Raw genomic sequence first — 25,867 nt, 5'->3', positions numbered from 1 at the left:
TCCGCCAGGCTTCCCGTTTGGCTCCCCTCAGTGAGCTTTGATAGCAGCAAGCCTCCGTTTGGGAGTGAGATACAGAGAGTGCAGTGGTCGGCCTGGCCGGAAACCCTGCGCCTCGGACGCGGCTCCTATGCACCGTGGGGCACCTGCCTCTCACAGCCCCCGGCACAGGCCTGAACAAGTCCCAGCTGACGTGCCCCTGGGAGTCTGCACCTCATGTTACCCAGCGGCCGCTAAGGCAGCCGGTCTCATGACAAAGTTTTATGGGGCCAGCAGAGAGCCAGCGGCCTCCAGCTGCTCCCCCTCACTGGCTGGCTGGGATCCGAGCTCCCCCTGGGTAGGAGGCGGCAGCCTGGCCAGCTTTCCTGCTGCCACTCCTGTGACTGCCCCCTCCCCTTCCCAGTCTGAGGCCTGGGAACCAGCGGGGGCCCATGTCAGAAGGTTGTGGAGTCACACCAATGAAGCCCTGTGCCAGGTTCAGACTGGGGCCAGGTGAGCCTGCGGCACACTCCCTGTCCTGTAGCCTGGTGCTCAGCCTCTGGTGTCTCCCCTGGTGCCCGAGACAGCAAGGACCTACCTGCCTACCTGTGACAAAGGTAGAGCCTCCCCAGCCTCCGTCTCCCAGACATGCCCAGGAGTGGGCCCACCTGGACCCTCTGTTGGAAGGCGCTCAGGATTTAATCGGTGTGCCTTCCAACCCTGGCTGGCTCTGCCCCTCCCACACCACTGTACGCCTGCCGTCCAGGACGCTGAGACCGAGCCCTCCCACGTGGACACCGGGCTTCAGCCTCCTGGCTATGCCACGGCCCCTTCCTGTCCTGCCACAGGAGTCGCCAGTGGCCCAGAGAGGCAGGCGAGACCCCAGAGGCACTGCTGATGCCACCTCTGCTCACTGAGGAAGTCCCAGAGGGACGTCACTGCTGGCCCTTTCAATTCGTCCTGTAGGTTCATTAAGGTTTATACACAGAAATTCCATATTCTGCCTTCCATACTCAGTCTCTGTACTATTACTTTAAAATTTAAAATGTCAAGGGACAAACTTCTTAAAACAGAAGAAAATGTAGACTACCACCTGACAGTAATGGTTTGGGTCAGGGAGACTCATTTACAGGTTCTGAAACCCCTTGGGGTTGTGGTTCTATGAAGTGTTTTGGGTCTACACCACGCAGGTCTGAACTTCTGCACAGCTACCGGCCAGCAGGTCACCCGAGAGGCGGGGCTTCCATGCCTCCCCAGCCTGGGAAACACTGTGTGTAGCTCGCTCGACACCACAGTCCCCGTGGAGAAGCGCCACCTACACCTCAAAGGGCCATCACAGTCCTCGTGCTGACAGGTGAAGGCGTGAGCCTACAGACCCCTTCGGCAGTGACGGAATGGGTGGGCTGCGCATAAACACTCATTTAAAATGTACTCTGGAGCTTATAACATTAGCTCCCATTACATGTAGACCGCTATCAGGCCAAAGCTCTTCCCTGCTCTTATGTCCTACATTTACTATCAAACTTATGCGGAGCATCCACGCAGAACTGAGCAGGAAGCTCTTAGCAGCAAGTGACAAGTGCGGCCATCGCCAAGATAAACATTCTGTGGATCGTATTCTGTGAAGTGAGTTCAGAACACAGAGCCACGATCATCTATGGAGAGCGCTGTATTTGAGGAAAAGATGGCTGACAGTGCTGAACGAACCATCTAAGATGTTCTGGCATAGGCCTGGAGAGCCCGGTCATGTCTTGAAATTTTCCTAGTTTATAATCCTGGCAGCAATCAAAAAGGGTATAGTCAATGCTGGGAATGAGCATCCCTGGCTATGGGTGCCCTAAAGGGAAAACTGTAGGACGCACAGACCTACCAAAGGTGCGAATCAGCAAAACCATCAAATCCTTCAACTTCATCAATGCAGCGCCTGCTCAGTGGGGCCCTGAAGGACTTGCTCTGCGTGGCCTGGTTGTGAGCACAGGGGAGATTTTGGCAAACACGTCTGCACTTAGCTGGACGAGGAGGCTCAGTACCATCCAGCCCCTTAACTTAAAAGGATCCCACAATGTTAAGATCCAGACCAACTCTGCTTGAATTTTAAAAAATGACTTTGTTTATGGTCTGGGATGCCACTACCTTAATAAAAATGACCCTGAGCATTTAACTCGATGACCTGGAGTTTATAAAGACAATTGCAGCCCTTGTGTAGTAAGCATATGATGCAACAATGAAGAGGCAATTAATTATGCAGGAAGGAGGCGAATTCTAGCGAATGCATCTTCTGGTCACAGACCTATATGTGGGGCCAGCCAGCCAGCAAGCCACATAACGACAGAAAGCCCTCCGATGGCTCTTCGCCCGGGCCGCCCACCTCAGCAGACCAGGAGGTGCCGAGCACCCGGATCGGCCTTACTCCGGGCTCTCCCCTTTGCAGCTGGTGTGCACCTGTCCCAGCACCCAGGGAGCTCACTGCATTGCTGCCAGGGCCCGGTTCATGAGCCACTCCCACCGGGACCTTGCCCAAACCTGTCTCCTTCTCACATCCTGATGCCTGCTCCTTAGCAGGAAAGAAAAAGCCCATGCATGCGTGAATTAAAAATTTTTTTTTCTCCAGATAGCAAAGGGGGAAATCACTTATTTTTGGACTGCGCTGCTTTGCATTTTCAGTAGGTCCCTCTCTGAAGGTAGACGGGCTTCAGGTCTTTCTGGGGGGGTTTATTCATCTCTGCACACCTGCCCTGTACCTTCTTGGCTGGACCCTCCCATGTTCCTGATGAAGGGGATGCATACACAACAGTGGGGACATCGCAGGCCATCTCCACAATAGCAGCCACCAATGCCTGGTGTGCGCCTGCTCTTGGGAGGCAAGTAGCCTAGAGCCTTCGCTATCTTAGGGAAGAATACCCAGCAGAAATGAACACAGACCCGACAGACCCAGGTCTGCGGGAGCAGGAGCATATCGGGGTGGAAGCAAGGCCCTGGGCCCAGACCGCCTGGGTCTGAACCCCAGCCTGCCACTCACTGGCCTTGGGACTCTGGACAAGGTGCCCACATCTCTGTGTCAGTCTATAAAGTGGGGATAATGGCAGAACTACCATGTAGAGCGGCTGGGAGGATTCTGGGCGTGAATGTGTGCAAAGCGCCTAACTTGGCGCTGGTCTGTGGCAAATGGTCAGTCACTGTGTGCCTGCCCCTGGCACCGGGCTGCAGGCCACCCTGCAGAGCATCCTCATTCACAGATGGGTGCAGAGGCTGCATGGCTAGGAGGAGGCAGAGACCCCAGATCAGGTTCCCTGCCAGGGCCCCACACAGAAGGCCCAGGTGCACAGGGCCATCCCTGAAGCGGGTCCACAGCACAGAGGCCGTGGTGCACCGGTCTGAAGGCTGCCTGCGGGCTTCAGCAAGGAGACTCCCCCCAGCCTTCCTGGAGCAACTGGAGCACTAGGGTTCAAGGGGGACGTCTGCAGTCTCCTAGTTCTAAGTGCTTGGTCACAAACATTGAAGCTTGGGCCACACTATTTAAAACATCAAACAGTCCCTCATTTGTCAGGGAAGGTCAGAACATGAGTGCCTATAACCAGGTGTGGCGTGGGGCTGCCTCAAACACGCAGAGCCAGGTGGCCCCGTGGTGGGTCAGTCCCCCCACATGTGAGCCCCGCAGTCACCTGGAGGCACTGATACCAGGGTGCCCGTGCATCCCCAACCCCTGGCGGGTCCCTGTAGAACAGAGTCAGCTCAGGATGCGCTGAAGGCCAGGGAGCATCACATGCCCGGAGCGACTCCCTGGGTACAAGGGTACAGGCCAGGGAGGCGAGCACACACCACGTTTTGGTCCCATATGCATTATCCATAAAACGGCCTGCCTTCTGTCACACACTGAGCTGAGGTCCTGGGGTATTTCTGCAGACCTCAAAGTATTTTATACTTCTTTATAATGCAGTTTGCACAATAAGTTGAATAAGATTCTGGGGGCAGAAGTCCATGCACACACATAATAATGCAAATGTCTTATTTCTCAAACCCTCATCTGATGGAGGAGAATCGCAGAGCAGAAACCACTCTGGGACAAGAGGCCTGTTGCTCCCCGGTCCCTCCAGGAAGATGACAAAGGCACAAAGGCTGAAGGAACCCTCTTGGTACGATTGCAACAAAGTAGCACACTCCTGAGTGCGTACACAGAGCGTGGCTGGACTGCTGGGGTTCATGGAGAGCACGATTAGTGGCAACGGGGCAGAACCACGGCAACGCACGACGCCACAGGAGAAAGAGAAACGGGTTCCTGAGGGCATGTGGGGAGGGATGAAGGCCAGTTACTTTCCGGCCTGGGGAAACACTAAGAGATGCACTGAGAGGGAGGCAGCCTCTCCAGAGAGGGGCCTGGTCTCCAGCACAGGGGGCACCGTGGCACCTGGCAAACGGAACACACGGCGGGCACACGATGCCCCGCCAGGCAGCCTCCCAGACGCGGAGGCGCCTCGAGCCCCAGATCTACGGCAGCAGCGGCAGGCGTGTGCTAACGGGCTTGCTCAGGGAATCACAGATTCAGGAGTGAATCCGAGTGTGGGGACGACCTCTGGGGAGGCATAGGGCAGGCCCAGGCCACTCACAGGGGCTCTCTGCCTGGGGAGGCAGGGGGGCTTGTACTGTGACCTGTACTGTGTTCACTGCACCTTCTGAACTGAGCACGTGTTACTTTCATAATAAGGAAAGCCAACTTAAGGTATGTTTAAAACAGGTAAAATTCTTCATTCAACATGACTGAAACGAAGTGAAATGTTTAGAATTTATGTATGGGGAAAAGCATGGGAGAAAAGAGCCCAGACTATCAAGGTGGCTAGTAATGTGTCATCAAAAAAAAAAAGCCCATAAGAAAATGTCCCGTATCATCATCACCTCTCCTTGTTCCCAGCAGCTTTACTCAAGCAGGCTGTTGTTTCATCATAAAACTAAACATGACCTACAAGGAATGGCCCAAATTTCAGGCCAGCCAGGCTGGCTGCGGACACAACAGCAGTAACTCAGGACCTCGTTTATGCGGATAGTTTACATAAACAGCTTGTCTGATTGGTACTAATGGGGGAGAAGCTGGGGGGCTTCCCTGTGTCCTCATCCCACGTGCTCCTCCTGAGACACCGGGGCCTTGCTCCCACACCGTTTCTGGTAGGAAAGAGAGGAACCTGTCCTCGTCCCACAGACATCAGGGCCACAGTAGGTAAATGGAGTGGCCCTGTCCCTGACCTGGGCCACAGCGGCACGGGGCCCCCGGACGGAGAGCCTGGCTCTCGCCCCACCTCACTTGCACTGACCTGCGACAGGCGGCCACCACCGTGTCCTGGCATGTGGCCTCACCACCTCCAGCAGGCTTTTCAGTGATGTCCAGGTAACGTTTACATTTCAACAGAGGACAACACACATAAGCACGTGCACACACGTGTGCACGCAGAAACACATACCACGAGGTAGAAACGTTTCTCCAGAGCAACTCCTAATCCAGGTCCAAGGGCTTCTGTGGGATGGTTGGTCGTCTTGACCTTTAACTCAAGGCCTGGCATCACCACCCCCCACCCACACCCGACACTCTGATAATCACCACTTCGGCTGCAAACCTCTGCTGTTCTAGGCGAATGTCAGCTGTGTTATTTTAAGTGCGGGGTTCCACAGTGTTAGCCAGCTAACCAAAACAGCTCCGTGATAAACGGTGTTTATCAAGCAACATAGAGTAATTTTTTTCCATTTTGCAAGATGTTTTCTCAAAATAAAACTTAAAGATATGGACACATTTTAACTAGTAAAAGTGAAAATAACTTTCAACACTCTTCCCAACCTAGAATAGTCTTCGAACAGCCTTGAGTCAGAAAGAAAAGACCTGCTTGTCCCCCACGCCCAGCCCCCACGGCGACAGCCCCTGTGCTGCCTCGCTGCCAGTCAGGCTCTAAGGAGCTGCTGGTCCTGAATTGTCTTTAGGGACTTTCATGTCCCCTCCATCTTGCCCCCAAACTTGAGAACAGAAGTCATTTCTGTTTTCAGTCTCCCCTCTATCTCCCCTAAATCAGGAGGCTGGCCTGTTGGTGTGCACCGCAGGCATGCAGCAGCCCGGGGGGCCTGGAAGGCCATGCTGGGCATGGACAAGGCCGTGTGGAAGTGGTGCCAGGGGAGCCAAATCGAGTCCTGCCGCCGAAGGGCGTGGCCTGCTCCCCTGACAGGGTGAAGGTCAGGCTCCCTCATCTGGGAGCCCCAGGGCAGACAGCTCAGAAGGCTTCCCATTTTACGTTGTTTTGAGTGCAGAAGATCCGACAGTCTCACAAAATTTGCAGCTGGCATGCTGCCTGCAGGTGAGGCTCTGAAGGCAAATCACCTGGCGCACTCAGCTTCATCCAAATGCACCTGACGTCCCTAAATCCAACAGGCTGCACCCACTTTGCTTAAGGGCTGTCTGTCTTTTAAGACCAAAGACACACTCGTTTTCTCCCTTTGTTCTGCTCCTGATAAATATAAGATTGAAATCAGGAAAGAGTTCTGAAGATAAAGACAGGAAGGAAACACATAATTTCAGCAAGCATCTCCTTTCTCCCATAACGCATGTTTAACGTGGGTTTCTGTAACGATCTTGAGTGCTTGAAGGGATGGATGCAGTTTTATGGGTGACATACTTGATCTTCAATACCTGCAAGACTCCCATTACAGGAGGTCTCAGCCATGGCCCCAACCGCACTAGCCAGGCCGCCAGTTTATAAGACAACTAAAACAATGGATGCAATCTGCAAACCTCCCGGACGCCTGCTGTTGATGACTCACCACATGATTAAATTTCAAGGGTTCCCCAAACGTCAGTGATGCCTTCAAAATCCGTGGCGTCCACTCCGCCTGGATGAGCAGCCCCAAGGTGTGTGCCTGCTTTTCAGTTTCATATTCAGACGATTTAAAATAGGCAAGTCAGCCAGAAATAAGTCATCCGCCTCAGAGCAGCCTGGGCCTGGCGTGGACTAAGAGAATGAGCAGCTGTTTTCTACAAGAAACTTTGTTACCACCCTCATTTTCTTTTGCTCAAATATAATGAACTGTCATCATTTGTCATCATCGTCACCACTTGCGGCAACATCCCCAACCCCCGCCTCTTCCTGGTGCCTCCTGCCTGCCGGGCACTCTCCTGAGCGCCCGGGCCACAGTGATGGTTTGAAGAGAACTCTAGATGCTTCCGGAGCCCAGCCCTTCTCACGCTGGTATCTGAGGTCAGTGTATTGATTGACTTTTTTTCGAGCACCTTAAGGCCCCCTGCGTGTCTATTATACGGAAGTGGCATTTTGGAAAACAAGGTGCTCCTCACGGACAGACGGACTCGATGGGGAAGGAATAGCCTGCTTGCTAAGCCCAGGTCCCCCTCGGCCCGCAGGGTGGAGATGACCCAGCACGGAGGCCGACGTGCGGGGAGAGGAGTTCAGAGGGACAAGTGTTGAGAACAGCCGGGTCGTCCCGGCCGGCGGAAGGCTCGGAGGAGGGTGTGGGGTCTGAGCAGGCTGCCAGATGGGAATGTTCTGGAAGCATAAAGCAGAGTGGGAGCGCTTTCAGCGCAAGACGAGCAGGCCGCACAAAGGTTCAGGGGCAGAGAGGCACACGGGATATCCCAGGGGCGACAGGAGCTCAGCCAGGAACACAAAAGCATTCACGTCTTTCTATGCAGCAGTGCTGCTAATCAAGCCAAAGGGGTGGGGCCCGGGGCCCGAGGCAGGAGGACTGACCGGGGCAGCTGCTTCTGGTTTCCAGAAACCGCTCACCATCCTGGGGCCCAGTCGCTCCATCTAAAGCTGATCGGCATGGGGGCCTCTCGGTGCGCCACTCCCCACAGAACTTGGGAGACCCAGGGTCGGTGGCTTGGCCACTGGAAGCCGGGTGACTGGGCCGGTCCCTGTTCAACTCACTGCTCGGCTGTGGGATGGGGGGCTCTGACCCCACGAGCTTCCAGACGTCTCTCATCTGCCACCGGGGGCTCAGGTGCTGCTGCTGATGGCAGGTCGGTGCTTCCAGTGGCCCGTGAGTCTGGGGGGCTTTGGGAGGAGGTGAGGAGAGAGGACCCAGAGCGTCCGGCCACCTGGGATGCCGCAAGGCGCCAGGTGTGGCATGAAGGTCCCAGCAGGGCTTTGCTGCCGCACCTGCAATCCATTTGCAATCTGCAGACTAAACAGGTGCCTAGCAAGTCTATCTCCAGAAGCAAGGCAGGGCCCAAGGTCGGGAAAGAAACAGCTCAAAAGGAGCCAGCAAAAAAAGCAGTTTTCCCTAGTTTCGCCTCTCTCACGTTTCCATTTCAAATTTCGGGGCCACTCAGCTCAGGGTTCGTATTCCTGAGGGCAGCGGAAGGTAGGAAAGCCAGGGTGGGGGAGGGAGCCCTGGAGCGCGAGGCCGGGATGGCCTCCCTCTCCGCCGACGCTCCGCTGTACAGACGAGTCTGTATTTACTCTCCCATCAAGAACAGCTTGGTTTCTGGTTAAAGTACAAGTTTTGCAGGTATTGTAGACATAGTCGTCTATTGGTTATTTTTCTGCTCCACGATCTTTGCAAAATAAAGAAAGTGATAAAATGCTTACTTATAGAACAAATTTAGGTTTTTTACTTGAGAGGATTTAAGCCTAGTTGTATGATACCAGCATCCCATGCATGCTAATAATCCCAGCATTTGTCAGTCTTTTAATTGATTTTGATTAAACATCACATTCAACCCAAGTTGTACACCCCTCAAACACCACACAGAAAGTGACGCATTTTCAAATATCTGGCCCTACTGCTAATCTCATCATTTGTGAATCCTCCTTTCCCTGTCCTAATAATCACTCACACACACACACTAACGTGCTCTATGGCACCCAATTATTGCTGGTTGTATTATCTCTTACATTAAAAATCTTGAGAGGACACATTTCCCCAACTGTCACCTTTCTAACCTGCGACCCTCTCTGACTGTCCTGTACTTGCTAACAGAGAAATGACCAAGATCCCATTCGTAATTATCAGCAAGTTTCCCAAAGCAGAAAACCCCATTGGAGACTTAGATATTCTGAGCAACAAAGTTTAAGAACGGTGTTTTAGACAGCAAGTGAACCTCTGTTCTATGTCTGCACCAATGTAACAGAAAAAGGTACTGTTACCTTCCTGAAGGAATGGTTTCACCACCCCCAGCCCAGTCTGAACCAGGTAAGAAGATCCTGCCTGGTCCCTGAAATCCCTCTACTCGATCCCCAGGCCCAGCTCTCTCTCTGTCCTCACCAGTCCTGTTGCAGGAAGGCTGCCCCGTCCACTCGGGAAGCCCACACCCGAGGCCCCCGTGGTGCCTGCTCTCGTCTCCCAAGGCCCATGGCCACCTCCCCTGCTTGCAGCCTTGGGAGGCCCTCCCACAGGCCTGACTTGTCTGGGTCCAGGCTCCCCATACATGCGAATGGGTCCTACGTGGGAACCCCAGTGTGAGTGAAGCTCTTTGCTGCCCAGTTCAGAAAGTGTGATTCTATTGCAGAAAGAAAGATGCCTCCGGGCAAAGCCTTTCTGTCCACCTCCACGCTCAGCCATCCAGCTTCCCCAGGCTCTCCGAGGTGCCCCTTCCTCCAGGTGGCCCTGTCCCCACTGCTGGGGCCAGGGTGGGAGCCGGGAGGCAAGGCGCACAGCGTCCAGCCTACGGGCCCCCACTGTGGGCTCCCCCATGCCGTGTCTCCCTCAAGTCCTTGAGTCTCCCACATGTGATGTGGGAGTGGTTGTCTCAGCTGAGTCTCCTCAGTCCCGCTGGCATCTGCCCTGTGCCCCGACTTCTCTCCTGGTAAACACAAGACTCCCGTGGCGCAGCTGGCCAGTGCCTCACCCTGCATCGTGTAATCCTCGCTGCGTCCCACCAGTGTCCCTGCAGGGTTAAGGGTGGGCCTGGCTTCCTATGGTGGTTCTCACTGCACAGCGACCACCGGGGCCATGGGTTTCCACTCGAGCTGCCAAGCGCCAGGCTGCCTGCAGAGATTCAAGCCTGCACGGGTGCTTTATCTGTGCATGGAGGGTCTTGCTGTGCCAACGGGGCTTCACAGAGCCGCCCAGGGCTGCTTCGCCATGCAGACAGTGGCGCTGTGACACCAGGAGCCCCGGGGAGCTGGGAGATGAGCCTCTCTCTGCTCAGGGTCCGTCACGCCTCGCGTGCACCTGCCTCAGCACCCCACCCTCTGGACCTCCTTCCCTGCCCTCCCTCTCTGTCTGACTCCTTGTCTGCTAGCTTCTCCCCCCGACTGCACTCCGCTTCAGAGGCACTCACGTCCTCAGCAGGGATCTGATCGGTGGGGTCTGCAGGTCCACTGGGCATGTGCACCCTGCCTGCTCCTCCTTGGTGCCCCCGTGTGAGGTCCTCAGTGTGGCATGAGGGACACGCTTCCGTGGGCTGCAGTGGGTGAGGTAGACGGAGGGCTCCTCCTGAAGGAAGATGGTCCAGGCCTCTCTCTGCCTTCTCACACCCAGCTGGCTCTAGGTGGGCACCGGCGGGATGACAGGAACGTTCTCTGAGCTCCAGGGCCACCTCAGGGTGCCTTCCTCAGACATCTTGGCTTCTACAGATGAGTGCGGATTCCCTGTTTCCAGTTCGGTTTTCCCTAGAAACACATGCTTTCTTTGCAGGTGGCATGTCCTCAGTTTTGGTTTAGAAACTGTGCCCCCCTCTCTGAGTCAGGCCTGAAGAAGAGAGAGCTCAGATGCAGTTATGCAGGGAATTCAGGTAGACTATTTTACAGGGAATCTGTAATAAACACTAGGGAATGGAGGTTTGGATCAGGAACCAAGCCATTCAGGTGAACCCAACACCCGCCGACAAACACCTCTGAGCCGCTACAATCGCCACGACCCTCAGAACGCAGGGCCGAGACCCGCCTGCCCTTGTGAGCTTCTCTGACCGTCACCAGCCCAGTCGAGCGTGTACCGCTGCCCTCCCCTGAGTCAGGAAAGCGGCCTGACAGGGCCTGGTCCAGGGGCTGGATGGCAGCATGGCCTCTTTCCGTGAATGTGAATGCCAGGAAAGAAAGCAACTTAAAAAACGGGAGAGTGGCAGGAAAGAGAGGAGCAGGGCAGGAGGATGGCGGGGTTGGCGAGGGGCCATCGCCCTCCCTGGGGGCTACGTTGGAGCAGCGGGGCACAGACGGGTCCACATGACACCTCTGTGTGGGGAGACCCGCCGTGGGCCTGAGGCAGGACCCTCTCTACGCTGCCCTGCCCCAGGTGTGAATGCTGGGGATGCCCACCCTCCATGCAGCCCCTGCACTGCTCCGTGGGCCTGCCCTTGGTGTGCCTGTCCCCACAGTGCTGTGAACACCCAGGACCCGGACGCCCCCCAGCTGTCGGGGTCCCACCCTCACGAGCCCACATGGCACCTCCACCCGCCAGCTGGCTGTGCACCTGCGGAGCCTGGTTCCCCTCATGCCAGCTGCCTCATGGCTACCTGTGGACTTGCGTTGCTGACTATTGTTCACAGGTTTCATGGCAAACTCCTCATCTACAAGAAACCAAACTGAGCAGAGAAATGACATCAACTTCTCCTGAACCTCCCACAGGGTCTCACGCCGCGAAGCAGGTGGGTCGGGGTCAGGCAGGTCTGTCCTGGCCTGGAGAGCATGGGCCCAGCCCGACCAGCTCAAAGGGCAGAGGGCAGAGCTTGGTGACCTAGGTGCCACCAAGTGTCCTTGTTCAGCTCTGCCACCACCAACCATGGGGCCCGGGGCCAGTCACCGCTCATCTGACACTTATTTCCCCCATGTGCCAAGTGCCTCAGAGGCACAGACTAGTGGACGAGGCGGCAGGTCAGGCTTTCAGGCACATGGCCAGCGGGGAGGGTGCTGGGCAGCGGAGGGCCGGGTGGCAGGGAACGTCCCAGCTTGCGCAGGGTGTCCCCAGCGAGCTCCTCTGGCTCCCCTGAGGTGGAAGCATGCCCTGCTTCAGACAGCAACACTGCAAGGCAGACCAGAACATTCCCGTACCGAGTATAGCATGGCCCCTGGCGTGGTACCTGGAGGAGCCGCTGAGACTCGTTCCCCCTTGGCCGCTGCAGAGGGACTCAGACAGCCTGCGAGGAGCCCCGGCCAGGTGGGGAGCCGTGCTGCTGGAGGGAACCCCTTGTTCTTCTATAGGCAACAGTTACTCAAGGAAAAGTGGGATCTTAACAGGCTGCCAAACGCTGCAACAGAGTCACACAACCGAGCCTTGGAATGCAGACACTCCACTCTCTTACTTTCCCAATGTCTCACTGAGTGGTCTGTTACTTTTAATTAAGTCTGATCTAATAACTACTGTCTGATCAAGAGAAGTGGCTTGCTATGTTAGGCAGGCAGCATGTTTTATTTTCATGTTTAGATACGTCTCTGGCAATCTTTCCAGACTTCAGCCTCCTCAGAAAATCTATTTCTAAATCTCAGGAGCTATTTTTGAGGAAGCATGTTGCACAGAAACTGCAGAGTGTAGCCCCTGCTTTTGGAAACTGCATGTTTGAAGATTTAAGAGTTAAGAGAAAAACACTACAAATTCACACCTTTCAGAAAAGTCACACCTTCAGACTCACGGTGGCAAGCTGCCTGGAGGGTCTATCTGAGCTCGCAGAACCAAGCTCCTCGGCCCCGGACACTGATGATGCGAAGCGGAACGTACTTGCAAACACACGTTCGCAAAATGTGTGGGATGAGAGGGTTCCTGTGCTCTCATCGTGGCAAAAGTTTGCAAATTTTCCCTAGGTTATCACTTGACTACCTAGAGAGGCGTGCCATCGGGCAGCCATCAGACAGCGGCACGGACTTACTTAGTAAGCCCAGGCTTGCTTCTGGGATCAGAGTCATGCTATGACAAGGCCTCCACCTCAGGTGCCTGGCTTCTGCTTGAGCAGATGAAACCACCTACTTGGAAAGTTTCCAGAGCATTCTACCTATAGCCCTTGGTAATACCAGCTGCTTCAGCAAAGACAAAATTAGAAAGATTCCCATACTCAGGCTTGACCAGGTTGTAACAGAAAGAAATGTTCTTCAACAATATTTCAGCGCATCCTCCCATAAGCAGGATAGATTTTGCTTGTTGGAAATTGGCAAGAAACATTATTTTGACCTGAAAATTTAAGTGTAAAGCAAAGGAAAGGCATTCTAAGCTACACAGCTGACTGTTTTAGGTGCATCTAGGCTATTTTAGAAACTTGCAGTGGGTCAGGCAAACCTCAAGAAACTCACCGTCTTGCACCTAAATTGGAAAACATTTCTAGGACTAGTGATCACACCACTTACCGAGAGGATTAAGCTCAGCTACAAAACGAAGGACGCTTTAGTTCAGAGCCCAGAAGAACCAGCCAGTGTGGAACACGCCCCCCCCATCCCCCTTCGGGAGCCTGGCTTTCCCTGCACAGAGGTGAGAGGCCAGGGCACCTTGGCTCACGGGTTCATCGGCCTGGGCCCAGGGAGTGTGCCCAAACAGCAGCCATCACCACGCCAGCACACAGATCATTGCTGTTCATGAGATGGGTGCCATGTGGCTGTTCCCCAGCGGTCCCATCACCCAAATGCATGCTTCTCTGAGTCTGATGCCAAAGGCCTCCAAGTAACAAGGAAGCCTGTTGGGTATTGTGAAATAAACCATCAAAAGGAGACCTGCTGAAAATTCTGCTGGAGACTCTGTCCTCATGTAGGGAAGAGAGGGTGGGTTGGCAGAAGACTAAGCTTGCTGCCCCAGGATGATCAAAGCCTCAAAGAAATGCATGCAGCATTCAAAGAGACTCAGAGACGAAAGGGAGGGATGCACTCTAATCATCTAACGACTTATTTCTGCAGTTTTACCCAATCGCCTTCCATAGAAATAGGACACCTATGTGAAAAAAATGTGCAATATATACTGGTATGCCACATGCCACAAGTCTTTGGTGCCTGTGTACATGACTCTTAGTAAGAATGTGTGTGTACATATATGCTTAAATAAACCCACATATATTCATACGTGTATATAACACGACATGCCGATCTGGGGGGAAAAAGTGAATAAATTGGCCTGTCGAGATAAGGAAGAGCACCTTTAATCCAAACACACTGTTTTAGACATTTAGAAGAAAAATAACATTTACTAAAACCGGGGAAAAGTTTGGTGGCAGTATTCCATTTTAACAAATGACCTTTAAAAATGGTCATTTGTTGTAAAAGTTAATATACCCAATTTTTTCAAGTTTGAGCAAGTTAAACTTCCACAGATTATCTGGTGAGACTGATACCTTGTTAAATGTTAAAGAGTCTACCAAGAAAGATTCAATTCTCCAATAGGCAAAACAGACAACATATCACACATATACACGTGTGTAAGTGAACTAAGAAGGGTTTAAGATGCTGACTCCATCAAATAGTTCTACTATAAGGAAGAAAAGAAAAAATGTGTAAACATGTTTGCATTAGAATCTAATAATGCAAAAATACTCAGTGTTTTGAAACAGCTATAAGAAAAGTCTACTGATGATTCAGGAACATTCCATCCAAAGCCCCAAACCATGAACTGCAAGTACAGGGGGTGCCACACAGACTGCCTGGGACTTCAGGGGACCCCATCATGAGGTGCATGCTCTAAGGGCTCACACAGACCATGCCTTGTGGAGGTTGAACAGCGCCAGGGGCCTTCCTGCTGGACGTTCCTTATAATGACAGTACCACTGTGCTGTTTAACTGGGACACATGGACATTCCTTCTCGAGTCTCTGGGAAGAAGGACTCCTACTCCAGAGGCCACCAGTGCCTCCTCCAGACACCAGCTCTGAGCTCCTCTCCTCCCCACTCCATCCGTCAGAAGGCCTGTGCTCCCACTCCCCTGCTAAGACCACCTAGTTCTCTCCTTTTAAGGGGAACTTCCTATTCTGGCATTAAGGAAACATTTCATTGCTAACTCCCATTCTCCCATTCCTACATCCCTTACTTCCAACCTAACTCACAATCATCTATTCCTCTTTCAGAAATTTTATACAAATAAATTGAGTGTTTCCACGAAATAAAGCATAATCTCACATGGTTCAGTTTTCCTTGCAACCCAATGATGAGAATTAGAACAAATTCCACCCACATCACCTTGTTTGTAGAGTAGTATTAGCAAAATGCTGAAGTCTCAAGGATTTAGAAATAAAGCATTGAAGCAACCTCTCCTGAGATTATCGTTTTATGTTTGCAATACTTAAATAAACCTTTTCAGACAGATTTTTAAACTTGAAGCTGGGGAGGGTGTCTCAGTGGCTGCTAGAGAAAACCCAAATGAGGTATGGGCACATTAATGAATTAATACCTGCTTCATTTACAAATCTAAGTACCCACTGTTTGTGACTAAGGTGTTATGGGTCCTAAATACATGACTCAGCTAAATTTGGAGCTGACAGTCAGGAAATCCCCATCCCCAGGTGCTGGGTGCCGCTCCACTAAAAGCAAACCGGAACAACGCAACAGTCCAGCTCCGGCATTTTCTTGCCAGTGAGCAGTCCTCTCTGATGGAGGCAAACCTCCACATTTAATGAAAATAGTTCCCTAAAGGGTGTTTTGTAGTGAGTTCAACACTATGCCCACCAGAAAATCCTTATAATAATTTCAGTTCCAAATTTTCCTAGATCATTTATCTAAAGGAAAAGTTTTTCTCTACCTTTTTCCCCCTTTTTTATTAATCTGGATTGAAGAAAAGCACACATTTCATTTATTGTCTGGATTACAGGTTCTTATTAAACAAACCAGAGCTCATTATAAAATCAATATCAACTTAACCACCATGCCCCCAGGAGGAACAGCAAAAAGGTCACTCCGAGAAATTCAAACAATTTTCCTGCTGGAAGGGCATGATTTTAATTACAGATACTATTAATTAGAGCTGTCACTGGGAAGATTTTTTTCTGTTAATTATCACAGACTCAGTTCTAAGTATGCATTTTCAACCTGCATTTTTGTTAAAATTGGTCCTTTTCTCAAGTCTGACCTTTCCATTCTATCAATATTTTATATTTGAATTTCAAAGTGTATCAAAGGGTGCCATGCTTTCTAAAAACCTACCCTGTATGATCTTCTGTCTCTTGCACATGGAACAGAACTGGTGTGATAGTTTATTTATGTGCTGGCACAGACCTGGCCCAGAAGACCCAGTATCCTACATTGACGGCCTTGCTCAATAGTTTCTGGATAAATTCTTACTAGTTTATGTGACATTTTTTTCAAGGCTTCTTCTTCAAATGTGATTTTTCTTTTGCTTTGAAGCAAAGCTGTGGGCTGCGATTGAAATGCCATCTTCCACACATCTGAAGTTGCCATTTCTTTATAAGAAAAGATTGTACTGACCAGGCTCATGACCTCCTCCAGAAAAGTAGAGGTTTTTTACATTCAGTGACAGTACCAAGGATTCTGAAATGGGGGGGAGGGGGTTGCTATCTCCCGTCTCTTTTGAGCATAGCGATTTTATAAATTCATCCCTGCTCCTTGTGCAACAGGGTCAGGGCAGCCCACAGAGCATTAAAAGCCAGCTCAGACAGCTGGGGAGGGTACTTTGCAGAACAGTTCCCCCTGGGGCTGGGGTGGATTCTAGGAGTTTGAGAGCCCCACCCCCCTCCATGTAACTCTGTTGATAGAATAACATTTAACTTACACATGATTGTGGAATGTATTATTTAGGAGACATTCTACACATTTTAATCATGTGACTAGAGAAAATCTAGTCCAACATGAGAAAATCTTCTACAAATGTATGTTGACTGAACTTTTCGAACAATTAGGTTAGGAAATTATTTTACCTCCCCAAATGGGAAAATACACTTGGAGTTAAATGAGATTTTGGGTTAAAAGAAACCAAATGCCCTGACTTGTATATATTCTGGATCGCACTGCTTTAAAGCTATATCACTGGAGGATATTGTTAAATACGAAGCGCCTGCCACAGAACTTCCAAAAACTCTGTGAAATTTTTTTATGTCCAGTTTGGTCTGAACCCACCTTCCTCATGTTCTCCTTGGCTTCTGATTTGTTTCAGGTGTGTCTGGAATATTTCTGTATTCCAGCTGCTTCCATTGTTCCCATGGAGGCACCCTCAGTTTAGTTCCCATTTGTCAGCATTATATTTCACTTTATTCCAATAATAGCAGAGGGTGGCAATGGATCAGGTCAGAGGATCTTCCCATATTAGACCCTGAGGAAGTCAATGCTTTAAGAGGCATCTTCAAACATCTACACAACCCATTTATCTTGCAACTCTGTTATTGTTCATGAATAGTGGCCAAACTAAGAAAGATAACAGATAATATATCATGCATGTATTGTACTTGTCCACATTTCTGATTAGCAACCGCTTTCACAGCTGGCATGAGACAGTCCAAGAACAGCCTGAGGTTAATATAGAGCAGGGAGACTGGCTGCAAGGCGACTACGGGAATGTTAAGACGTTTCAAACTGTTGGGAATGAGGGAGGGGCCAGACATGAGTTTAATCTCTCTGTTCAACTGATGATGAGTGGAATCAACAAAAAATGTCTCTTTACCTGGTAGGCGGCGGTGGGATCTGGGCCTAGGCCGCCCCGAAGTGCTGAGAGCTTCTCCTTCATTCTGGACTGAGAGGTGTGGCGCAGGCAGTAAGCGACCCCGGAGGCCAGGAGGACCCCCACGATGGCGATGACGGAGATCAGGGTGAGCACGATGAACTTGGTGGAGTCCTCTTGCTCGGCCTGATGAGGCAGAAGCTTGAGTTTGCTTTTCTGCAGAACAGAAGAGGGGGGACAGGTTAGTAACTAACAAATCATGAGCTCCTAAAAACCACCCTTTGCAAACGCAACTTAAAATGTAAAGCTCAACACAGCAGGAGGGCCACAGAACAGCACCCCAGAAGATGAGAGGTCACTCCGAATGGCACCCTACAGAATGCAGGGTTTCCAAGAGCAAAGTTGGAGACACCGCTTTTTCTTTCTCAATGGCGGCTGTTTTTCAAACTCAACAATGTAGAGTATTTGGCAGCTCATTTGCTACCGGACGAGAAATAAAGGGTTCATCCCTTCTTGCCAGTGGGTCTGAGGGAAACTGCAGCGATGCAGCCAGAGCTGATCACACACGTGTGCCCGGGGCAGGGGCGCGGAGGGGCGCCCTGGCCTGTGCGGAGGAGGAGGTGCCCGGCGCAGGGGCCGGCATCGCAGAGCTGCGTGCACGGGCGCCCTCGGGTGCGCCTGCTTCCCAGGAGCCGCGGGCCTTGGGCGCGGGGCCGCCCGGGGTCCCCTGCTTCGCAGTGCGAGGTAGGGGAGCCGCGGCCCGCCAGGTTCTCGACGCGTCATGGGGGTGGGGCGGGAAGACGCTCCTGCTGCCTGTCCCTGGTCTCCTCGTGCGGGAGGTGCACGGTGCCCGCCCTCATTAGCTTCTTTATGAGGCGTATTAGCAACAATTAGAAGCTCCCGGGAGCACGGTGGACGCGGGCGGTGCTGCCAGGGCGGCGTCCCCCGCAACTACCCGGGAAACGGACGGAAACGCGCCCCCCACCCAGGCCCGGTTGCTGCAAGATAAGAACAATTAGCAAACTCCTCTCCACCACCTAATTTCGCGTGGTAACAAAATGGATTTTTCCCCATGAATGCCCGGCCGGCCTATTCATTCTCTCTCCTCGATTAGGGGTTCTCTGCTCCGCATTCAGCCTCCAAACCCTTCATTTCCTCCCGTCCCGAGCGTACACAGGGCCTCCGACGTCAGGCCGGGCCGTTTTTACCTTGTGATCATAAAGGCCACCGAAGCAATTATCGCCGGTCTTGACGGGAAAAGCTGGTCATTAATTAGCCTCCTTTTGCCTTGGGTGCCGCGGATTAGCTGGTGCCGGGACTGAGTTAATGGAAACGCGGGTTAAATGAGAAAAGACGCCGGATTTCTTGCCTGGGTGCGCGGCTCGGAGGCGCGCGGAGGAGCGGGTGGGGTGGGGGCGGGGGTCCGGGGTCTGGGGGTCCGGGCGGGGCGCCCCAGCGCGGAGTGAGCGGCGCGAGACCCCCCCCTGCCGACTCCCCCCGCCCGTCTCCCGCCCCCACCGCCGCGGCCGTCAAGGAGTCACTGGGGGCGTCACCGACCTACCCCCAAAGGCGGAAGGCGCTCCGACGCTCGCCACCCACGTTCTCCTCCCCGCGCGGGGCAACAGCCCAAACTGCGTAACTAAACCGGGGGCGGGGTGGGGGGTACCCAACCGGGCGCCGCGCGACCAGGCGGGGCGGGAGGGAGCGCCACCTCCCCGGCCCGGCCCCGCGGCTCGCACGAGGCGCTCTATGCGGCGAGCCCGTCGGGCCGCTCGGTGCGCGGGGCGGCGAGGGCGCGGCCCTGACCCGGCTCGGGACGCTCCGTCCAGGGCCACCTCCGCCGCGCCCGGCTCGCGCTCCGAGGTTGGGGCCGGCCCCCCAGCTGCCCCTCCGCTCCCCGAGAGGCCCGAATAGACACCTCCTGGGGGTCCTTCCAGGAGCTCGGCGTGCGTCCTCGCGCCGCCGCGGCCTGCGGCCGGACCGCCTCCTTTCGGCAGACGGAGCGGGGACGACAACAAAGGCCGCAGCGCGGCAGGCCGGGGAGGCGTCCCGCTGCCCCTCTCCTGGTCACTGTGCCCCCCCCCCCACTCTGCCGAGGGCACCTGGCAAACTCCGCGCCCCGATCTCGGTCGAGCGCCCGGGCTGGGGGTCCGGCCCAGGCGGCGGGAGGAGCTCGCGCCTGCACGAGGCCGACTGCTCCCGGGGCTTCTGGAACCTTCCCGCGACGCGAGGCGCACACGCGCGCGGTGACCAGCCGGCCCCGAGGGGACGCGCAGGGCCTCAGGCCGCGGCCCGCACGCATCTGCGCACTTGGCAGACGGTCGCCCGCGCGCCGGGGACCGAGGGCCGGAGCCGGCCTCAGTCGGGGGCTCGCCGTGTCAGGGGCAACCGCAGCCCGGCTGTCGCTCGGTTCCAGGCGAGGGGCCATGGATTCGCAGGGGCCTCACCGAGGAGCCCATACCCGGCCCGGGTCTGGGCGCAGCAGCGATCGCGGGAGGGGCGGTCACCCTGGAGGTCGCGCCGAAGCTGTTACTACCGAGGCTGGGCAGCCGGCGCGCTTCGCCGCCTACGGCTGTGTCCTTGTCGTCGGAAACCGACGGTCCCTGTGACCCGCGATGCGCCCGGCCTGCGTCGGGGGCAGAATGGGGCCTGCCAGGCTGCCCCTCGCGCTGCACGCTTAGAATTTACTCAAAGGTCAAAGAAAACTGTCAAGGAGAGTGATTACCCAAACAGCTCGGCCCCTCCTCCAGACTGCCCAGCCCCTGCCGGGTCCCGGGAGCTCCCAGAGGATGGGGGTGGGGGGAAGCAGGCGGGAAAGAGGACAGGACCCCAGGGCATGGAGTCTCATTTTCTGTGGGCTCCCCCAGCTCCCCTCTGTCCAGCAGGGAAGGGGTGACAATGGTACCCAGGCTAGGTGGAAGAAAGAGCCCCTTTCCTGCAGCCAGGGGAGGGGGCCGGTGAGGCTGTGGACAGCGGGCAGGGGGTCGCAGCCGGGCCTGGACCGCACCTGGGCGAGGGAGAAGAGGGGTCTGACCCCGAGGGGAGGTGGTGGTTGGGCAGAAGGACCCGCGGAGTTAGGCCAGTCTGAGGTTGAGGTCGCAGGATCCTAGGGCCCGGCTGGGAACCCCTCCGTTCAGCAGGCTTGCCAGCACTGAAAAGCCACTACTCCCTGGGTCCCCCCAATGGTCTCAACATCCTATCTAGTGAGCAGGTCTCAAGAATCTCCGAGGAAATAAAAATTTACATAAATTTTTTCCTTTTTTAAATTAGAGAGTGAACTCCCTTCTTGGCATAGTGATTGAGTTTAAATAACTTTATGATTATTTTATTTCCTTTCTTTTGTGGAGTTAAAACAAAACAAAACTTCAAACCCCTGCTAAGCAGGAGCTTTAAGAGGAAGAAACAAGTCGGCTTCTGCTTAACAGTGAGTTTGAGGCACAGTCCTGCCCCAGGTGTGACTTGGGTGGGCCTCAGCACCCTCCTCTCCTGGCGCCCTGCTCCCCAGGGTTCAACTACAGGTGCTTTCCTGAAATCTTGTCCTGTGGCTGGGCCCTGCCAAGAGCCCATGACTAATTAGAGGCATCTTGTCAGTCTTGACTTGAAATTGAAAGAAAATAGTGTTTAAATATTTATGACTTTGACATTTACAGTCAGTCGTCTTTTAAAAATGGAACACCTCCTTCTGTACAGTGGCAGCTTGCTTCCCTGAAAGTTTGGATCAGGCGAGGGGAGAGAAAGAAGGAATCCTGAGAAACATGGTCACACCAAGGGCCGGGGGCTTCCACGTGCCTCAGGATGTAGGAGACCCACGTACAAGCTATTAATTGTTTTCAGATGCAGGAAAAGCATGGTCTTAAAAATAATCAGTAATAAGTGAACTTTATATCAGGTTAGTTGTGTCTTGAGAATAAATTAAAGTACAATATTGCATATTTCTGCCACTCAATCATCTCCACCTGCAACTCCTTGAATTTAGAATATAAAGTATTGCAAAAGCTGTGATTTGAAGTAAATGTGTGACCACAGAGGCAGTTTGTGAAACTGCTCTTAGAAATTAGAAGCCACAGACATTGTCCTGACCTATTTAAACTATTTGATCTTGCTTATAAGTGAAGGTGCATGTGGCTTCTCTTACATTATCTTCTGAGCCATTTATGGCAAAATATCTTCAAAACATTTTTTCCCTAGCTGTTCATGTGGTGAGCTCAAAAGAAAAGAGAACATTCTATGCCCAAACTTGATTATTAGAACCAAGGCAGCCATGCAATTTTGAAACTTCACAGTAACAAGTAATTGTTGACAGGAAGTACAATTTACTATTTTTTCAAGGCTGTGCAATGTAACCAGGAACAAGAATAATTCATTATCTAAGTCACTGACTTCAAGTTTAAAATACACTTGTACCCAAAAACATGGGTATAGGCATTCATTTTCATGAATATTGAACTGTAATATCACAGACTTTTTCATTTATTTCTGAGGAGTTTGATGTTCCTCTGCACGTTTACTTTACTATAATTGTAAAGACCTTTCTCTCTGTAAAATTTAGAAATCAATTTTAGAGACTGCTGAAGAGTCACTATACTAAGTCTGTCTTTGGTTTCCCAGATGAATCATCTTAGAATTATTTGGAAATTTCATGCCGAATTTACTAAAATATAGTGTCATTTTAAAGCTGATAAAAAATTTTATTAGTTTTCAGGCCATGGGAATGACCAAACTTAAAAAATATGAGGGGAGTGGTCTTAAAATATTTTAAAAGTATTTTTTAAAGCGGTTAACTGAACTATTTTTAATTTGGAATTCGCCACAGAATTCTAATAAATGAGAGAAGTCAGGCGGAAATAATCATGTATTAATTCTCTGCATTACAAAATCTTTTCAGAAGCTATTATCAGAGCAAGAGGCATTGCGGTCTGAATTCAGGGTGGGAGAAATCCTTTGTGCAACTGAAGGCTATTGTTCCTCTGTGCAGATGAAATTGTACTTGCAAATCTGCCATTCAAGTAGCCAAAAAAAAAAAAAAAGCCTATATGGTCAAAAGAAAATAATCTCCAAGATGTAATTATTCTTAAATATAAACTAATGTAAAGAAGCGGGGATACCGTTTTAAAGTAGGGTATTTGTTGATGTTTTTCAGGCGTAGGCATAAAAGTAAACATACAAAACATAGTCAATTGTTTATTTGCCGTCTTTAAGAACATCAGTTTTGGGAAAATACTCTTTTAAGGTATCACGGAAGATTTACGATATTTATGTTTAAAGGGAGAAAAACTACCCTCGTGTGAACTAATTTTTAGTAGAGCTTGATAAACAGCAAATTGTCTCGTGGAGAATAGAGGGCGACCAGCTGAGAACACACCGAAATGGATCGGCCCCCCAGGAGAAAGCCCAGCCATCTTGCAGATTAACTGCCGGCATTTTTATTGCATCCAAACTCGAACTCGGCCAATAAACTTGCTGCGCCGGCTCCTGACCCGCGTTTTTTGGCTGCACCTCCGGTCCCCGCGGCCTGCTACCACGCGCACACGCGCCCCGCGGTCAGGCGTTCCCTGGATGACGCCGGGGCCCGCAAGTTCTTCTCCCCAAGAGCCCAGCTTTCCTCAGGATTGGGGTGCTTGCTCCTCCTCCGTCGCGGAGTCTAAGAAGCCCCATCCTGAAGAGCGGCCTGGCCAGGACCCCGCGGAGGCGCTCCTCCTCCGAGCGTCCCGGGAGCACACGGGGCGCTCCGGCCCCTCCCCCACACGGGCCGCGGGCGTCTCCCCCCTCCCCCCACTTACTTAGAAGATCCCCGCAGAGGTCGGGAAGATCAGACCCTCGGCCCGGGCACAAAGGGGCGTTCGCAGCACCGAGGGGTCCCTGCCCAAAAGGCCCCTTCCCCTCGGGGACCATGCGCGGCGCAGCCTCCCCTGCCACAAAGTGCGCTGGCCTCCAGGCACCGATCGACGGCCCCAGCGACCAATAGTGCCCCCCGCCCCCGCGCGGAGCTGCACAGGCCCGCCGCCCGCCACCGCGGCCCTGCCCCACCGTCGCCACCCCTCGCCCGGGAGCCAGGTGGGGTGCGTTCGGCTGTGGGGGGGCAAGTCCTTCTGTCTCCCTCCTGCGCACAAACTCTCACCTCCCCGCACCTTTGCTCGCGCCTAAATTTAGGGGAGGGTGACAAGGCGAACACAACTTGGACACGCTGCGCCCGTGACCCCAGGGGGGAGGCCCCCGGATCCAGCAAGGACCACTGTCCGCGGACTGAGCGCGGCGCCTGGAACCTGGAGGGTGAGGACGTGCAGGGCGACGGGGCAGGCCGCTCCGGCGGGGGCAGGTGGTCCGCCTGCGGCCCGCGCGCCGGGACCTGCGCGGCGGGGCTCCTGGCCGCCTGCTAGGTGGGCGTATGGGGGTGCAGTGGGCACTGCGGGGACACAGACCCTCCCGCCGTCCAGCGCGGAGCGCGGCGAGCTCAGTGCACTGGTGTCAGAAAGGGGGTGCAGCCGGAGCCGCGGGGCGTCTAACCCCCAACTTTGGGGTCCGCCCGACTGCCTCAAGCGAGGCCTCCAAAATCTCGCAGGAGGCCACAGTTCAGAACCACGCAGGAAGGCAGGAACCAGCGAGGAAGGCAGGAAGCGAAGTCCCTCCTTCAAGCAGCGCCGCGTCAGAAGTTTCCCTCCGGCGAGCACGCGGCAGCCTCCCGTCCGGGCGGGGGGCGCGTGAGCGCAGGTTCCGCGTGGGGGAGGGGGGCCGCTCCAACCGGCCGGGGGTTCCGAGGATCCTCCATTCCCACGCACCGCCCCACCTGCCCCCGCACGCTCCTCCCCGCGTGCCCATCCAGGGTTCTCTGGCTGGGACATCCCGACGGCACTGCAGCGCACTCGCGACTCGAGGGAGGAGGGGCAAGAGCGCCCCAAAACGGGTTCGGAGGAAAATGTCCCCGCGCTGGCTCCGCTCCTCCCTGGCTGCACATCCCCGTCCTTCCCCTTTCCTCTCCCACACCCCTCCGCATCTGCAGGCCCCTGCCCACTCCCTCTTCCGGGTCTACGGCCGCGGCAGGCTCGGGAGAGGTCGCCAGCCTAGTCGGGCGACCTCCGCGGGACGCTGGGGGTGGGGGGCGCAGCTGCCAACCTTCTCAGTCTTTTGCATTCAACCGGGTCACCCTGGGGATCCAGCCCAGACCCACTTGGGGGACGACAGACGCAGACGTCTCCTGCCAACCAGAGCTTTTGACAGGCGTCCTGCTGCGAGTGAGAAGTCGCCCAGGCAGCCCCTCCGAGCGCTCCGGGCGCCCCCGCCGCCCTTCCCGGCTCCGGGTCCGCGCCCCGCCGCCCCCGCGCCCGGCGTGCCCCCGGAGGTCCCTCCTGCTCCCGCCCACCCCACCCCAGACCTTCCCCCTTCTCCGACCGCCCCACCAGTGCCCGCGCCCTGGCCCGGCGCCCCTGGTTACCTGCAGCGGGTCTGCGTCCGGCCTCGAGCGCGAGGAGGGGGAGCCCTCCGACAGTGAGCCGGGCCGAGCGGCCTCGGGGAGAGGCGGCGCCATCACCGCGGCCAGCCGTTTCCTCGCGCCGAAGCCACAGACGAGCGGGGCCATCCTGCTTCTGACCACAAACTTCTCGGGCGGCCGGCAGAGACAAAGGTGCCGGGAGCCGCGGCTCCGGCGGCGGCGGCACCAGCTCCCAGTCCGCGGCCGCTAGCAGCTCTGCGCGGCCGCTCGGCCGGGCTCTGTGCGCTCCGTCCGGCCTGGCCTCGGGCCGAGGCGCTCGGGGCCGGGGCGCGGCGAGGACGGGCGTGGGGCCGAGCGCGGGACGGTCCCCGCAGGGCCACCGGCCGCGCGCGCAGCTCCATCCAGCGCGGCCGCCGCGCCCCGCCTTATATCCGGCCCGGCGCGCACCCGGCCGGCGGCGGCGCGGCTCGCGGCCCAGCCACCGGTTGCTATAGCGATGCCCCCCCCCACATGTTGCTGACAGCAATTGGCTAAGGGGCCGCGGCTCCCGGTACACCCTCTCCCGCCCGGGACTATGAATGGACATCGGCTTTGTCAGTCATGCGTCGGCGCCCGGGCCTTCGCCTTTTCTTTCTTTCAGCTTCTCTGCCTTTCATCGTTCAGTCCAACTTCACACTGGCAAGTTCAGGGCAGCGCTCGGGGGAGAGGGGACTCGGCAGGAAGCGTCACCCGCGAGGCCCTACTCTGACCTCTGCTGTAGGAGGGGTGGGGGCGTCGGAACTTTGCAAGAGAAAAATGCACAAATCCTTCTTTCTAGTTAGTTTCTCCACTTTTGCAGTGGGGGGTGGCGGGGGGATTGCTCCCTTCCTAAATGGAAGCAAGCCATTGTCGCAGGGCAAATCGGCGAGTACCCCACACTTAAAGGAGCCTGCTCGGGTGCTTAGGTCTCGAAGGCCCGTCCAAAACGCCT

The 25,867-nt window shown here is 54.4% G+C and overlaps 1 protein-coding gene across 4 annotated transcripts in view; it reads right to left on the bottom strand.

Annotated features, from left to right (window-relative positions):
• PTPRN2 (protein tyrosine phosphatase receptor type N2) overlaps positions 1 to 25,867 on the bottom strand; it is a 695,060-nt gene that overhangs the window by 80,996 nt on the left and 588,197 nt on the right. For all 4 annotated transcript variants that reach the window (XM_036999404.2, XM_036999402.2, XM_036999403.2 and 1 more), the window contains one exon: positions 17,475 to 17,687. In XM_036999404.2, coding sequence (XP_036855299.2) covers positions 17,475 to 17,687 — 213 coding nt within the window. The remainder of the gene's footprint in view (positions 1 to 17,474; positions 17,688 to 25,867) is intronic.

This window comes from Manis javanica, chromosome 6 (genome assembly GCF_040802235.1).
Source record: "Manis javanica isolate MJ-LG chromosome 6, MJ_LKY, whole genome shotgun sequence".
Taxonomy (NCBI): domain Eukaryota; kingdom Metazoa; phylum Chordata; class Mammalia; order Pholidota; family Manidae; genus Manis; species Manis javanica.
The sequence above is the reverse complement of the archived record's forward strand: the minus strand, read 5'-3'. Positions and strand labels throughout refer to the sequence as shown.